The sequence below is a fragment of the Rhipicephalus microplus genome, unplaced genomic scaffold (genome assembly GCF_043290135.1).
Source record: "Rhipicephalus microplus isolate Deutch F79 unplaced genomic scaffold, USDA_Rmic scaffold_20, whole genome shotgun sequence".
Taxonomy (NCBI): domain Eukaryota; kingdom Metazoa; phylum Arthropoda; class Arachnida; order Ixodida; family Ixodidae; genus Rhipicephalus; species Rhipicephalus microplus.
Window position 1 is genome coordinate 9658307 of NW_027464593.1, and position 17551 is coordinate 9675857.

At 46.4% G+C, this 17551-nt stretch overlaps 1 protein-coding gene across 11 annotated transcripts in view; it reads right to left on the reverse strand.

Annotated features, from left to right (window-relative positions):
* Positions 1–17551, reverse strand: part of LOC119180831 (rho GTPase-activating protein 190-like) — a 155265-nt gene that overhangs the window by 94145 nt on the left and 43569 nt on the right. For all 11 annotated transcript variants that reach the window (XM_075883732.1, XM_075883730.1, XM_075883731.1 and 8 more), the window contains exons 5-9: positions 15977–16328; positions 7148–7317; positions 3486–4356; positions 1791–2263; positions 1166–1338 (exon numbers count right to left, since the gene is read on the reverse strand). In XM_075883732.1, the coding sequence (XP_075739847.1) occupies positions 1166–1338; positions 1791–2263; positions 3486–4356; positions 7148–7317; positions 15977–16328 (2039 nt within the window). The remainder of the gene's footprint in view (positions 1–1165; positions 1339–1790; positions 2264–3485; positions 4357–7147; positions 7318–15976; positions 16329–17551) is intronic.

The following is a 17551-nucleotide window of genomic DNA, read 5'->3' on the forward strand; positions in this document are numbered from 1 at the left end:
GAAGCTATTCGAGATGACAATACATATGGTTCGATTTCGATTCTAAGACGACCCCCCAACATTGGATTGTCAAATTTGAAAAAAAGGGTCGTCTTACAATCGTGTAAATACGGTAGCCATGCAGTAAACGACTTGGCTCTCTGTGACTGTACCGTGCTTCAAAAAAGAAAACTGCAACAGTTCTCGCTTAGAAGCAGACCGCGGAACAACTGTATCATAGACAGCTGATTGTGTCCGTTCTGTCACTGTACCACGCTGCGTATCCCTGATCCCGCTGTAGTTTCGAAACGCTCATTGACGTCGCCACCGCATGCTATCGGGCGGTTGTGCGAGAGTCAGAAACTTTTTTGTGCTTTGGCAAAAAGAGATGACTTTGCGGTGTGCAATTTAAGCAATACTTTGCATGGCACTGAGTTTCTTCTTTTGTTGGCGGCGATGGCGCAGGAGATGAAAATTCGTAGCTGGTGGCTAATGCGTAGTACATTTAGTGCGTAGGTATGCCGCCGTCCTCGGCAGGTACATATTAATGGTGTTTCACTCTATTGGAATGGCCCTGATGCCACCGGTTCCATCTGCATAGTCAAAACACAGCTACTACAAGAAACTGGTAATGGCGAGAAAAGCTACAATAGACACTTTTCGAAATTCAGCGCTACCCATCGAACCAAACCGAAAACACACTTTCTCCGCCATGTCTTGTTCACCCCCGGTGACGCGTGCTGCTGATACCAGTACGCGATGATCGTTGCGCCTTTTGGTTGTGGTTGGCCGTCGTGGGATGCCCCAGAAGACGCACAGTGGCCACTTCTGAGAGCGGCGCCACTGCGGCCCTTGCGTGACGTCTTCGGGCGGCAGACGGGCTATTATGACCGGCAGAGCAAGGACACAGCCTCCAAGGGACGCTCATTGGCGTACCGTCAAAACGCGGCACACGTCCTGCAGGAGTGCAAGCGGTGTCCGTGTGCACTGCAGAGAACGCTCATCGGCGTCGCTGGGGCACACAGCCTGCCAGCTCACGCGAGTGAACAAGATATGGCGGAGGAGCTAAGTTGCCAAACTGATTTTTTAAGGGTCCATTATTCCGACTTTTTGAATTTCCGCACAGTTGAAATAAACAGTCGGATTGCACAGTACAACACAAGGGCAGTGCGATTCTGTCCCGTACCAGCTTGTAGGCTCCTGCGCTTGCGTAGTTGAGACGGCCGCACCAGGTGGTCGGTGCCATTCTCTGGTGGCGCCTCATTGTCGCTGCTTAGGGATGCACCTCCCCGGCCAGGAGGGGAGGACGAGGAGCCCCCTTCCGATGGCAGCTGCTCATACAAGCCTTCACCCGACAGCCTGAAGAAAGCAGAGCATGTGTGGTTACAACTGTCAAAACATTCCAGGTAGAATCAAATTGTGCCCTCTGCGTGTACGCAGAAGCATTGCTGCACTATCAAGACTGAATGAAGAAAATTCCATTTATTAGTTAGTTTTTTCACCTAAGATGGTGCCATAATCAGCCTACTCCAAAATTTTGGTCAATAGTGTGTTTGTATTTTGATAAATGAAGCCTAAAGGAGTTTGGCATCTTTTATAATTGATGAATTCCGTTTCCTAAAGCCATGGAACCAATGCCATCACGTGCAAAATGATAACAATTTTCTGATTTACTGAAGGCATAATTCATATGTTAACATTGATAACTTTTTAATTAGCAGCCAAAATGCCTTTACAATTTCTTTATTCAAATAAAAAAACCAAAGCCACACAGTGTCACCACAAAGGATGTTATTAAAAGCAGCATTCACCCATCGTGCTGTCCTCCCTTGCCAGTAATGTGATACGACTCTTGGCGGCTGGGCACGGGCGGTGCCCCGCCCTCGGGGGACTCCTCATCATCGTCCTCGTCCTCGTCTTCGTCGTGGTAAAAGGCCCGCTCCACTTGAGGTTTGCGCTCCCAGGCTTCCTTGAAGAAGGCCTGGTAGAAGGCCCCCTTGTGGGGGGCAGCTGTTGACGAGGTGGCAAAGTGGGCCTGTAGCTGGTCGGCCAGGGCGTTCCCATCGCGCATCAGCTGCTGGGCCAGTTCGCTCGAGAAGAAGGCTGAGGCCGCGCTTGCTGCCTCCGTGACGGCCACGATCTGCATGGGCATGCCCGCCAGCCCCTTGGCGAAGGCACTCAGGGTGGCCAGGGAAGCCCGCCGCTGGGCCGAGTAGACCAGCACAAAGCCGTGCAGCAAGTGGTCGCGGTAGGCCGACGCCTCATGGTACGACGCCAGTCGCACCTGCACGGGGGTCGTGTTCACTGGCTGTGGCCCACGTGGTCAACAAGTATTCTGGCTACGTGATTTCACCACGGCACTGGAGCAAACATTCTCCTATGTGGGGATGTCATGTGCACCATTTTTAATTGGCAACATCAAGCTTTGATCATTTTTTAATGAATCAGTCCCTTCATTACTATGCTATCATGAACTTTGTCACCAGCTTTTTCTCCCCACCGTATCACTAAAGCAATGGATTTAGCATGCCTTCTCTGGCTCGCATTCCGAACTTTAGCTCTGCATCATTTTCATCAGAATGAGACAATGGTAGGAACCGGCTGAATGCACGCACCATTATTTCAATAAAACTTGCTTTCTTTTCATACTTCGTAACTACGGTTGCGCACTTAGAATGCAAGCACACGGCAGACAGGGATGAGGGCGAACTTACAACTAACTCTCTTTTTCTTCGCAGTCAATAAGTACGCCCATCTGCCACACAGTATGAACAATCATTGCATTGTCGCTCTCTCTAGATTACAATAGGTCATGCAAGAATTTCATATCACCATCGAATAAAGAAACAGAAGATTGGTTTACACCAGGCATAGAGTTTCCTAAAATTAACTAGAGGGGACTCTGGCGCTGCGACCTTCAGCGACCATGGGAACGTCGGGTAGTACACAAATATACCTAGTCGCCATACTTTCGGGCCTCTAATCACACTTGTGGCTTTGTTTATTGCCGTGTTTCAGTTTTGTTTTGAAGGAAAGAATGAACCCTTTTGAACTTTGTGGCACGATTTAAAATCAAAAGCCTAAAAGATTAAGGCGGTGAAGCGCAACCGCTGAACATTTGCTTGATTTTTGTTTTGTGACAAGACAGCTCCAAACCCCGCGAACACAAATGGAATCAGAAGTACGAAGATTAGTCAAATCCTAGTACTGCCCATCATTCCCATGCTTGCTGAAGTGCCGTGCGTTGAAGCTCCTATAGACACTAGCGCCAGAGTTCCCTCTAGTGTATTATTAAGAAACTCTATGAACACAGGCCTCCTGTCAAGATATAAACCTCCTATCAAGATATAAAAGGCCTCGGTCAATTCTCTTGTTGTGCTCACCCATGTCTACCGAGTCCTTATAATTTAAGTGCGCAACCCTACTTCCCTACCAACTATGCGTAGCATGACCCACTCACGTCCACTTCATGCTTTTGAATGCCAAAACGTAGCGTGTGCACTTACCTGGACGGAGCGCTTGCTGCTGCCCAGGAAGGTCTCCAGGCTAAGGCAGTGGGGTCCCGTGGCTACAGAGCCCGGGTGCGCCAGGAGAGGTGCTAGGACGTGCTCCGGGGCGTAAGGATCCCCGCACAGCATGCACAGCAGGAGTCGCAGGTCGGGTCGTGAAGCGCCCCCCTCAGAAGGCGGGGGCAGCGACTGGTAGATGTGCAGGCGGCCCGCCCGCCGCTGGATGCTCTCAACGAGGGCAGCCAGGGCCTGCTCTAGCCGGACGGGATCCAAACCCCCAACATCCACGAAGGGGCACTGCAGGCTTTTGGCGCGGTTGATGCCTTCTTGACGCAGTGACGGGTCTGCGGGACCTGCATACACTATGACCAAAGGCAGGCCATGGAAGGGCAGCCGGTCGTCCTGCTCCAGATTGGCCAGAAGGGTCTTCTCGAGGCTCTCACGGATGTACTCGAGGCTTTGCTGGTTCGAGTAGACGCAGAGGCAGCCATGTGGAAGGTCCGTGCGAAAGGAGTTGTGGGGCAGGCCCACGTCGCCATCAACGATCCGGAAGTCGAGGGTGTACTGGGCACCCTTGTCGTCGAGCCGGAAGGCGGCCCCGTGGGCCTCGCGCATGGCCTGCGCCACCTGCTCGGCAGCCCCCCCGGAGCCCAGCACGACCAGCTGCAAGAGGCGGCCGTTGCCACCCAGGGGGCTCCAGGCGCCCCCTCCGCCACCTCCCTGGTGGGCACGCAGGAGCTGCTCGATGATAGCGTCCATGCAGTGCGGGTTGGCCGGGCAGTGCTCCCGCATGGGGCCGTGCACGAAGCCCAAGTGCCGCAGCAACATGAGCATTCGCTCCTGGTCCAGACGGTCCAGGGTCTTATATCTGCACGTGCCACAGAAGAAACAGTGCAAAGAACCAGTGATTCACACTTCGAATAGCATCATATGCCCATAACTAGGAGCTGTGCGAATATTTGAAACTTCGAATGTGTTTTGAATAGTGTTTGGAATTCAATTCGATTTGCACTAGAATTTTCATTGTTCAAACTATTCAAACTTCTCAAAGAACAACGCAAATGTCCCAAATGTACTGACTCTAGAAAACGCTGGTTCCTACATGGAGATGATAGATGTGACAGAGGTGGGGGCTCAACCCTGTTTTGGACCAACAATTTGGGCAGAAAATCTAAACAATCGGATGCTAAATATCTTTAGCATTCAGAGGCATACCGACTTACACAAGTGGGGGGCTGACCTACCACAGGCACTTGTCAGCCCGTATATATATATATATATAATAAGAGAGCGAGGACTTGTTCGACAACCGCTCGCACTTTCATGTGATTTTTGATACACGCAGCAGTTGTTCAATAACCTAAAAAAGGACAGTCACTTTTAAACAACATGCAGGATGCATGTAATAATATTACACGCGACACTTTGTATGCATTACCTCACAACATTCCACAGAATACAATTTTGTTGATGGCGGCTTCCTCAACAGTAAATATTTTATCATTGAATGAAAATTTTAATGACTAAAAGCAGCTCAAAAAGAATTCAGTTTTTAAATGTCAAGTCCTCCTTGAGGAATCAAAAATATTGTGAGCACTTCTATCTAGTTATTTTAGCTTCCCACTGAGCTCGAGTACACTGCTTTATTCGTCGCCGCTTTGTAAGCTGCCTCCATCACCCCAAGTTGACATAAGCAAGGCTGATCAGATTTATCAAAAAATAAGGCGTAAACCTTTCCTGGCACTTCCAGTATGGCAACACTAAAATATATAGAAAGATTAGTCACGATCATGTGCTCACGGCAGCTTCGACAAAGTGGCGGTGATGGTAATCATTTTGATGAAAGAAAATGATTTTCCTGAAGAAGCAAATGTTTTGACCGGTCGATAAAAAGTTTGTTCCCATCTATAACTGCATCGGCTAGTCGTAGCAAAATAAAATCATGAACAAGTGCAGTGGCGTACCAACTGTTTCCCGAGTGGGGGGCAAACCTACTTCACTCGTCAGCTGGGATATATATATATATATATAACTAGCCCGACTCCTATTTAGGCCTTCCTAGTGCTAAAAGAAACAGTCTTTCAGCTTCTCCCTGGTCTGGTGGTTGAAGCTGCAGGGTAAGCTTAAAAGCTGGGCTTCCCATTGTAGTTGAGTTCACTGCTTTATTCGACGTTCCTTTGTATACTGCTGCCATCACTCCTAGTTACCAAAAGCAATGCTGATAAGATTTATCAGTAACTAAAGCTAGTTCGGCAAAACTAAAACATTTAAAAAGATCTGTCACAATCATCGGCTCATAGCAGCTTCGACGGAGCAGCGGTGATGCTATTCACTTTTGTTGAAAGAAAATTATTTTACTGAAGCAGCTCAAATACTCTGACTGGTCCATAAAACGATTGCTCGTTCCCATCCATAACAAAGCAGGCTACAGTACACGACGCTTTCATGCCTTGTGCTGTAGCATGCTTTGCCGTGCTACAGTTCAAGGCGCGAAAGCGTGACATAGGTAGCCCGTGCCGCAAAGAGCCTAGAAAAAAATCATCACAGCAGAAATGCTGGAAAATTTTTACTGTATAAAACATTCCCTGGTAACATTTTCATTTCCTCGTAACAATACATTTGAATGATTACTGTGGTAAAGGACAACTTCGTCTTAGTTGTCGGTTGCTGCTTCATCTACCTAGCAAAAAGAAACACTTTCATGCTGCTATCTCATATAAGAATATGCTAAGAATCCTGTCCAGCTTTTTTTCCTCTGCAATTTCACTTAGTACTATTCGAAAGATATTCGACAAATATTCAATAATATCCGATTCTATTCACACTCACATTTCTATACTCGAATTCACTCCGCGCCAAAAATTTCATTATTCGCACAGCTCTACTCATAACCACTCGCTTCATTTTATTGATACACGATTGCTTTGTCAAAGCGTCTTTTCTGGCATTAAAGAACAGGAAAAAAAAAATATGCTTAGTTCTAAGCCCAAATACCTAAAGAGAGAGGTATGAGCCCCAACTTTGATTGTTAAATTCTTTTCATGTGAGCGACAGCCGCATCCTTAGTTACTATCAGATGCATTGTGAAACTGCACATAGGAAAGTGAAGTTGCTCTCATTTTTCACATTTCCTACTATGATGAATGCATAGAAGAAAAAAAAACTGTGCAGAGATCGAATAAAGGTGCTTGGGCATCTGCACAACTGTCTCTCCTCTGGTTTCGTGTGTGGGCGGACCACTGTACGGAAAGAGGGCACCCAAGAAAATAACAACTTCACACTGCACTTCTAAACTCTCCTTGCTGCACATGAGTGCAAGATTTTGTTGACCTGTTCACCGCAGTATCTGCTATCCGAAAGATGCGTTTTCTCATCAATTTTGAAGTGGTCTGTGACCCTTTTAAGATCCTAAATGTCAGAAACTTGGGTCAGGACTGAGGTTGCAATAATAGAAGTATACTGCACTAGATGTTTTACAGTCCAGCAGAAACCATTAAAGACAGCCGAGACATGAGTATTTTTCGCCTTGCCCATGCAACACTTGTCCTTTCAACACACCACTAAGTCAACACGTCCCATCAAACTATAAAGTGCGCGCAGCCACCTCGAGTGTGAGTGCCTCTTTCAAAGCTGCAATTTTGTACAGCCGAAGCGCTCACCTGGAGTCTTCCTGGAGAGCTTCGGTGATTTTGGCAATGTCCTCCTGGGTGATGACACTGCCGGGTCCCACATTGGCAAACTCGTAGAAGAGCTCGGCGTGCTCCAGTAGCAGTTCCTGGAACTGGCACCTGGCCCGTTCCGTCATCTCCTGCTGGTGTTCCTCGTACACCTGCAAGGAAAGCCGACACAACACTTGTGGCACTCGCACGCCAAGGTGGGGCGCTTCAAAGTGATGAGCTCCTGATGACACGTCAAACGATCGTGGATTTTACAGCAGTGATATGATTGACCAAAAACATTTAGGTGCAGCTTCTAGAGCAACCAAAATCTCACTTTGGAGCAGTTACTTGTGACAAATTTCTGGCCGCAAGAATTTGTCTATAAGCTGGAGCTGTTGCACCACATGTCACAGTAAATCCATTTATGCACGCATGCATGCATGTTCATTTAGAGTAGTCCTCAACATAGAATTACCTAGGTCACTGCTTTTCGCAATGCTGCAGACATATCCAAGTCGGATGCTACTTGAGCATTCTTTATATATCAATAATTTTATGCACTCCCTCCCTGTAACGACCCACAAATGAAGGTTAACAGTATATTCTAATAAATAAATAAACAAATAAAAAGTAATTTCTTCATTTGCACTCCCGTTTGGTCTTGCATAGGCTTGTGCAAATAGTGAATTTCAGAAAAGAAGCGAATTCGAAGTGAATAGTGATTTGGTCAAATAATTTCACATCGAATTCGAATAGTATACAGTTAAACCTGCCTATAACGAACTTCCATATAGCGAATTCCTCGATATTACAAAATTTTTCTATTCCCCGCCGTTAAGGTGATGTTCACTCTGCAGAAAGAGAAGGCTAGCGCATCCTTTCCCATATGTGTATGTATGTATGTACACACACACACACTATATATATATATGTACATATGTGATGCTATGATGACTGGGAGACGTGGCCTGGCTCATATGCCATGTTTATTCCATTCTGCACTTCTTCCTTCTCTGCTTCTACCAACCATCGCTTTATACGTCACACACAAATATATATATATATATATATATATATATATATATATATATATATATATATATATATATATATATATATATATATGGGAAAGAAGTGTACACTTAAGGGCTCAATTTCCCGTGTCTCGGCACAATAATAATGAAATCTAACAGATAATGATGCCAACGCATGTATAGTGAAACTTATTAGACCCAATTGTAATGTAAATGTGGAGAAAGAAAAGCGGGTGAAAAGATTACTTGCCGTGGACAGGAACTGCCCATGGCAAGTTATCTTTTCACCCACTTTTCTTTCTTCACATTAACCTTACAATTCGGTCTAATAACCTCCCCTATATTTTCTTTGGCATTATTGTCTGTTAGATTTCATTATATATGTATATATATACATTCGAGCCCACATATAACGGCCCCACTTGAAACAAACTTTCGCTTAAAATATACAATTTCCGCGTGACCGTGAAAATATACATTGGTTCAATGGCACAAAATCGCACTTACAACGAACGTCTCCGAGTGCCGCTGATCGGTTAAAGAGAATGAAGTCAGCGGTCTGCCGACTTCCCGGGAAACCAATTTCAACCACCGATCAGGCATCGGCGAAATGCCCATACATTCTTACTCTTAAAACGCCGACCCTGCCTCCGCAGCCCTCTAGTTGCCGCTCTCCCCAACCCGTGGAGGAAGGAAAGTTGTTTCCTTCCTTCACGCCCCGACTGCTTTTTGTTACGCACCCCTCCGTACTTTGTCCCCCCGATACTCTGAGAACCCCGCGTCGCCACACGAGGCCCGCGTTTTCACACTGCGACCGATCTTTCGAAGACCGGTCGGCCATCTACCCTGTTTTTGATCGCTGGTACTGTCGTTGGCGTCGCCGACCTAGAGTGACCAGACCATTTGCCATCATCGTCGGCCACTTACTGTATGTGTGTGTGTGTGTGTGTATATATATATATATATAGATGAAATAGATGATCAGAGATTCTTCCGGCTACCGTAATAAAAGTTATAAACTTCGAGAATAGTGCAGTATAGGAAACAAAACAATAAAATATTTATTTAATCCTAACAGTTTCGGCTGGTGGACCAGCCTTCTTCGGAGGATGTAAGTGAAATGGTACAAGTTCCCGCAGCAGAGGGTCACCCTCACAGTTTGAAGACCCTCCAAAAAAAAACAAAGAGAGACAAACGGGCGAACAAGGTAGCAACAGACAACAAGAAGCAGAAGAAGGAGAGGAACTAGAAAGAAGCGACGGAGAGCCGCCGGAAACGAGCGGGTAATTCTGGCATTGTTGCTGGGTATAGGTAAGACGCGCCGCCAGCGGAGGCGACCAAGAAAAACAGAAAAATGTGGAACATGTTGCCGCTTGCTGTTGCCGCTTACTGTTGCCGCTCTTTGTTGCCATGTTGCCGCTCTTTGGACCGAGAATCAACAATGGGAGAAAAAGGCGGGAATAAAGATGATATAACTTCAGGGGCAAATTTAATCCTCACATACTGCGCCGCCGCCCCTCGGGTGAATTCTATACTAAACCGCCACTTCAACATACTTAAACAGAGTAGTTGCCTCTCTGCCGTTTTTCAGACTCTGCCCAAGGTGGTTTACCGAAGAAATAAAAACCTGAGAGACTTACTGGTCAGGGCGAAAACACACAAATCCGACCACCATCAGGGCTGTAGATCGTGCAGGAAACCTCGCTGCAGGGTGTGCACACACATGGTGACCACAGATACCACCGAAGCCTCCTGTTCAGACTATGTGTACAAAATTAAAGACGACCTTAACTGTGACTCAGCCAATGTGGCATACAAAATTCGCTGTGAGGTGTGCAAACAGGAATATATTGGACACACGGAAACCGCGTTCCGTTTGCGTTTCAACAACCACAGGGCACACGTAAAGGGCCTCCCCAATTTGCCGTTCTCCAAACATATCAATCTTCCTGGTCACTCTTTCGAACGCGTAAGTGTCAGACTTCTACAATCCGGCTTCCAGAACACATGGGAGCGCGAACAGCGGGAGTCATACTTCATAAAGAAATTCAGATCACTTACCCACGGAATCAACGAGAGCCCTGGGCGACTGACGTGCCTCCGCGACGTTTCGTGAAACACAGAAATTGAATTACTCAATTAATTTATTTATACATACGTGAAGTCGCACACGTAATTTGGTCAATATAGCGCGTGAAACTAAACGAATTCGATGCTACGTGAACCAAACGGCGTGTGTTAGTATTATTAGACTTTATTTTCATTTCTGAGTACTTTTTTAGTATTATTTATTTTTATATTTTTTGTTTACATTTTTGTTTGTTCATCCTTTACAAGAATACCCATTCATTTATTTTCAGTATGACTGGTTGTACAGTTTTCTGCAAGAGAGGGCAGGTGGAAGGAGGGGGAGAGGGCACATTAGCTTTCAAACGTGGCCATTATTTTCCGAAAGCTGGAGCGGGTCGTATGCTTCTTGTGTGTGTGTGTGTGTGTGTGTGTGTGTGTGTGGCCCGATGCCGCGGGCCAGCCGCCGAACCACGTGAACTTAAACTCGATCCATGTTGGTATGCGAGCAAGCGGCAACATGTTCCACATTTTTCCATTTTTCTTGGTCGCCTCCGCTGGCGGCGTGTCTTACCTATACCCAGCAACAATGCCAGAATTACCCGCTCGTTTCCGGCGGCTCTCCGTCGCTCCTTCCTAGTTCCTCTCCTTCTTCTGCTTCTTGTTGTCTGTTGCTACCTCGTTCGCCCGTTTGTCTCTTTTTTTTTCTTTTAGAGGGTCTTCAAACTGTGAGGGTGACCCTCTGCTACGGGAACTTGTACCATTTCACTTACATCCTCAGAAGAAGGCTGGTCCACCAGCCGAAACTGTTAGGATTAAATAAATATTTTATTGTTTTGTTTCCTATACTGCACTATTCTCGAAGTTTATAACTAATATATATATATATATATATATATATATATATATATATATATATATATATATATATATATATATATATATATATATATATATATATACACACACACACACACACAGTCGTGCCCGCTTATAACGAACCTGAGTGTGACGCGGCATCCGTTTGCTGTATCCCAAAGTTCTTAGTAAATGAAACACAGCTTTTAAAAAAAGTTGTTGCGAGTGAAAGCACAAACTTTTTTTGCCCCAAAAAGTCCGTGATGCATGTGTTTCGAAAAACAGAAGCGATAAGGGTGGTCTCGAGTACATTTAAAATGGCAGGGTGCTCGTTTGCCAAGGCCCGTGGCGTAAGCTGCATGACGCACTGGCTCCAAAATTTCGTCGTTCTCGCAATCCAATTCCTCCAAATCGCTCTCGCCACGTACTTCATTCACAATGCCCTAATCCGTGCACGGTTCCTCAGTGTCGTCATCATCATCTGCCGTAATTAAACCATCGCAACAGATGTCCCACCCGCTCTCCCAGGTCGGTGTCGACGACGCGCGGCCACAAATCGCCGCCGCAGTTCGGAAGCTTCAGGCTCGGCATCAGGCCCGACGTCGACGAAATCGGCCTCGCGAAAACAGTTTCGCGCGCATGTAGCCGTCACCGCCGCCCACAAAATATTCACCATCTCCACGGCTGAATACAGGGACGCCCGAAGGGGCAAGTTGGCTGCCAGGTGGTCAACAGCTATGAGCAAGCACTCCGCAACGCGGCCCCTAACACGCGGATTAAACTCAAGAAAAGCGGTCAAACTTTCTATGTTTTGTTGAGCGGCAGGAAAAAGCGTGCTAGCCCTCTTGTCGGCCATCATGAACACGCACGCACACCAAGAGCGAGCAAGTCGCGCACATGCGACGCACATGCCAGAATGCGTAGAAGAGCTCTGGGCCCGTATCCAGTCAGAAAACTAAACTAAGTCGAGCCAGCGTGGCGGGCGTCGCGTCGCGGTGGAGACGGGCGAAGGGGTTGTTATCAAGAGAGGAGAGCAGACTTGCGGAAGAACGGCAAGGATTTGCGATAAAGAGAGGGGAGGATGCGGCGGGAGGGCGACCTTGAAAACCAAAACACGCGAGAAGGAGGCAGGTTGGCTAGCTTGCTTGAAAGGTCCGCGAAACTCGCACGTGCATGGCCGCCTGAATCGATGCGCGCGGCGGTGTTCGAAGAATTGGCGGCCGTGGTCAAAAAATCGTTTCGTTGCGCCGGCGGGTTTGCGTGGCTTCACGAACTTCGATATTTCGCGATTTGTTCCGCGCAAGTTAACAGCCCTTTACGCGCTTCCGCACGCGCGCGGAAGGCATGCTGAGCCGAGTGCGAAGTGGGCGAGAACAAGTCCTAAACACAAAACGAACCGCAAATTATCAGAGTCGGTGGAATAGCGTACGCACGTGCACTAGACGAAGACTATCTGATACAGTCGGTGGCCGACGATGTTGGCAAATGGTCTGGTCACTCCAGGCCGGCGACGCCAATGACAGTACCAGCGATCAAAAACAGGGTAGACGACCGACTGGTCTTCGAAAGATCGGTGGCAGTGTGAAAACACGGGCCTCGTCTGGCGATGCGGTGTGCTCAGAGTAGCAGGGGGACAAAGGACGGAGGGGTGCGTAACAATAAGCGGTCGGGGAGAGCGGCAATTAGAGGGGCATGGAGGCAGGGTCGGCGTTTAATAATAAGAGTGTATGGGCACTTCGCCGATGCCTGATCAGTGGTCGAAATCGGTTTCCCAGGAAGTCGGCAGACCGCTGACTCCATTCGCTGTAACCGATCAGTGGCACTCGGAGACGTTCCTTGTAAGTGAAATTTTGTGCCGTTGAATCCAATGTATATTTTCGCGGCCACGCGGATATTGTTTATTTTAAGTGAAAGTTTGTTTTAAGTGGGGCCGTTATATATGGGCTCGACTGTGTGTGTGTGCGTGTGTGTGTGTGTGTGTGTGTGTGTGTGTGTGTATACACACACGTGGATGGCGGTGGCAGCGGCGACGACGGCAAAAACCAGCCGAGACTGTCCACATAATTGGTATCACAATAAAAGACCTAGTTGGCCGATGCAATCAATGCAGTACACCGGCGTTAACTAAATAAGATGGCCACTTTCAAAAGAGTGGCACTGCGGGCAGAGACGATAGCAACAAGAGCGCCCTCTGACAGCTATCTTGGCGGTCTTGGCACATTAGAAACTCCGGTCACCTCGAGGCTCTTGACTGATAAACTTCTAGTTACCGGGCTTCTAACTTCGAATTATTTTTCCTATAGACGTGCATGCAATATTGAAGGGACCACTTGTTGACTTCTATTCAAGTGAAAATTAAAATTAGACGACTCCGAATTATCAGAGTCAAGTGTATTTACTCGCATAATTTGCCCACCCCTTATTTTTTGCCATCTTTTTTACTTGCCAAGGCACTTAGATAGTGAACGCTTGTGCTCTCTTAATCTCATATTTATACATTTTCAACTCTTCAATATATATATCAAATGAAAACCCGGGCACTTCGTTAGTGTCCCCTATCCAAGTGGCCAGGTTTGCAACATCACTCCAGCTCTGCCGGGAGTGCTGTTATGAGCCTGTTATTCAATATGCGAACATCATTTCTAGGGATAGGAGATACATTGGGTAAAGAATAATAGAAGCTTCCCACATTAAAAGAAAGGGAGAAGGATGCATTACTGAACCTTCTATAAGTCTGTCAGATAAGGAATATGCATATCTCAGTTCTACATGCTACTGTTGACTTGCGTGGCCTTACACGTGCACCTGTCCGATTTATTTATTTGTGGGTTTTATGTGCGTTTTGCGGTACGCTGATAAAACTTGGCTATGGCACGTTGCCCTTTGCTGGACACTATTTAGTTGTCGATTATGGTTTCAATAAATCAGTCGAAATTCTGTGCTTGTCTGTCTCCTTTCGTTCCTCTTTTGTGTCTCACCTGCTGCAAAGTTTGCTAGAAGATAAACCCTTACCAACTCGCCCAGTGTTCAACACTTGTTATACAACTATTCATTCATATTGAACCCCTTTGTAAGAGATACTGATATAAGAGACAAATGGGTATAAAAGACACCAGTGTGCCTACAGTAAAATACTGGTCGATGAGAACATGCATGCAAGGTACCCAGCTCATAAAAGACATCTCATTTAAAAGACAAGAATTGCTGCCCCGGAGCATGCCTCTTATAAAGGGGTTTAACTGTACCTTGAAATTTCCAATTATTTAAATTCAGATCTAAGCGAACTCGAATGCTGTAATATTCATTCGAATATTCGAAGCCTTCGAATATTCACATAAGCCTAGTCATGTGACCTATGCTACTACTACTACTACTACTACTACTACTACTACTACTACTACTACTACTACTAATATACTCACACCTCGTTGTAACGTAACGGGATATAACGAAATAATGAATATAACAAAGTAAATGAAATTCCCTTTAAAAACTCCATTGAGAACCATGTATTTTAAACCTAAGCGAACTCGAATGCTGTAATATTCATTTGAATATTCGAAGCCTTCGAATATTCACATAAGCCTAGTCATGTGACCTATGCTACTACTACTACTACTACTACTACTACTACTACAACTACTACTACTACTACTACTATACTCACACCTCGTTGTAACGTAACGGGATATAACGAAATAATGAATATAACAAAGTAAATGAAATTCCCTTTGAAAACTCCATTGAGAACCATGTATTTTAAACCTCGTTGTAATGAACTAAAATTGACCAATAAATTGATATAACGAACTTAAGTAGTCTATCAAACAGTCTATCAAAAAAAATGACCGTAGTGTGTTAAGTATTGCATTTTCTGCGGAGTTTGACGCTCGTTCGGCGCAGCTTTCTCAAAACTCCAGCGCCGACCTACAGCCACGCCCCGCGCGGCTGAGAGAGCCGTCCTCCTCACACAGCCAGTGGAGAGGATTGAGGAAGCGCTCAGTGGGTCACATGACTGAGAAGCGGCGCCGCGGTGCAAAGCGATTTCCCTCTCACAACAACAACGACTGCGTCTTCGCTGCTACCATGGCTGCTACCCTCTGCACCAATAAAGGAATACTCTCCGTGACAGCTTTCTTTTTTTTCCCTCTCTCTGCGCGCGCGGTCTTGAAAGGAGAAGGGTCTTTATGTACAGAGAGAGAAAATGGAGAAGCGTGGAACAGGCGCATCGCAGATCGGCATTTGAAAGAGAGCAAACAATCCATCAAAGTCTTTTCTTTCCTTTTCTTCTTTTCCTTCCTCGCGCACAGCATTGAGAGGTGCCGCCGCGGGATAAAGCATGGTGCTAAGAGCATTTTTAGAGTGCGGTATGTTCGAATTAACCGTCGCAAGTGATTGTGCATTTGAATTACAGGGTGTTTTCGCTCATTGGAATACACATAGCATTGACGGGACCTCAGCATGAGTTCAAATTAACCGGAAGTTCGAATTATTGAGATTCAACTGAGTTTATTTTCCGTGGCACGTGTGGTTGTGTAGCGGTACATCGGGCCGCAAGGCGGTTTCTTTCTTTGCATGCTTATAGCTGTGCGCCCATCTGAGCATACATTGCCACGAACTATTATAATCGATATAACAAAATAATGGATATAACGAAATAATTGTGGCTCCCCTTCAACTTCGTTATAACGAGGTTTGAGTGTACTACTACTACTACTACTACTACTACTACTACTACTACTACTACTACTACTACTACTACTACTACTACTACTACTACTACTACTACTACTACTACTACTACTGCACCGGGTATACTTCAACAGCTTCGCTGTAACCGAAAAACGAAAAAGTAAAGTAACGCACGCACCTCCAGCAGGTCCGCCTCGGGCAGCTGTTCATAGCACTCGCGCCCCATGAAAAGGACGCGCACCTCGCCCAGGCTCTTGCCGGGCGTCACATAGCCGGTCTCCTCGAGAAGCTGCCGAAACTGGCGCCGCAACTCTTGCCGGCGCTCCTCAGCCTCCAGGGCCGCCCGGTGCTCCTGGAAGCAGGCCTCGGCCTCGTGCCTCGTCAGCAGGGCATATGGAATGCGGCCGTCCTCCTCTTCGTCCTGGTCATCCACGGGCGACCGGTCCTCCCACTCACCCCCGTCGTCCACAAAGTATTGATCGAAATCCGCGTGTGGCCGCAGAAGTTCCTCTTTCACTGTCGACCAGTCACTGTAACATAGGTAGGCTGTCGCTTAGCAAATGGACAAAATTTTGCCACGGTGAGACATTGCTGTGGGAATATAACAGTCAACATCAAGATACAGTCGAGCCCAGATATAACGGCCCCACTTACAACGAACTTTCGCTTAAAACGAACAATATCTGCGTGACCGTGAAAATATACATTGGTTCAATGGCACAAAATCGCACTTACAACGAACGTCTCCGAGCGCCGCTGATCGGTTACAGCGAACGAAGTCAGCGGTCTGCCGACTTTTCGGGAAACCAATTTCGACCACCGATCAGGCATCAACGATGTGCCCATACATTCTTATTGTTAAACGCCCACCCTGCGTCCGCGACCCTCTAGTTGCTGCTCTCCCCAACCCGTGGAGGAAGGAAAGCTGTTTCCTTCCTCCACGCCCCGACTGCTGTTCCACATTTAGCATCACAATTTAACAAATTTTTCACAACACTTCGAAACAAACATGCTTGTTTTTCTCTCAGTATGCATTACCTATATATGAAAATATGAGCACTGTATAACGTAAGGAACACTTATCGTCTGCTGTGATGCCAGGTGCACCTGTATCAGTGGTATGCCCCAACACACCTTTTATGTTGTGAAGTCACACCGAAGTAGCGTGACGGTGTGTCTACATGGCTTCACCGTAATTTTATAGTCAATTTGAACGAGTTTTGACAAGACACGCTTATAAGAAAACTCGAACTCTACGCCATATCTGGCATGGGACGCTACATCTATGCGCAGTGGTGAGTGCACCACTTCTTCCTAAAACTGTGAAATACAACCTGTAAAGCTCCAACGTCGCAGCAAACCAAGAGACCTAGCGGTATTCAGCCTCTTTGAACAACACAGGCACTGCTTGAGTGCTTTGCAAAGCACCCAACTAACCATGCTGCATGGTATATGAAACTGTGGAAAAAGATCCGTCGACAGTTCGTTAATTAAGGGGGGGCAGACTGGTCTTTGGAACCAAAAAGTGACAAAAAAATTCATTTTTTAAAATTGACATACTTGGTTTCTGCAAGTATTTTTCTATCTCTCTACAAATTTTTACACACCAGGAAGTGGTAATTTTTTGTAATGTCATTTTAACTGTCCAGATTTTTGGTGCTGTTAACATGCAGAACCTGCAAAAAAATGGGGAACCGACTTTGAGGCTTCTTTATAATTTGCCAGCACCTGTGTCTAAAGCTCTACTACCAAT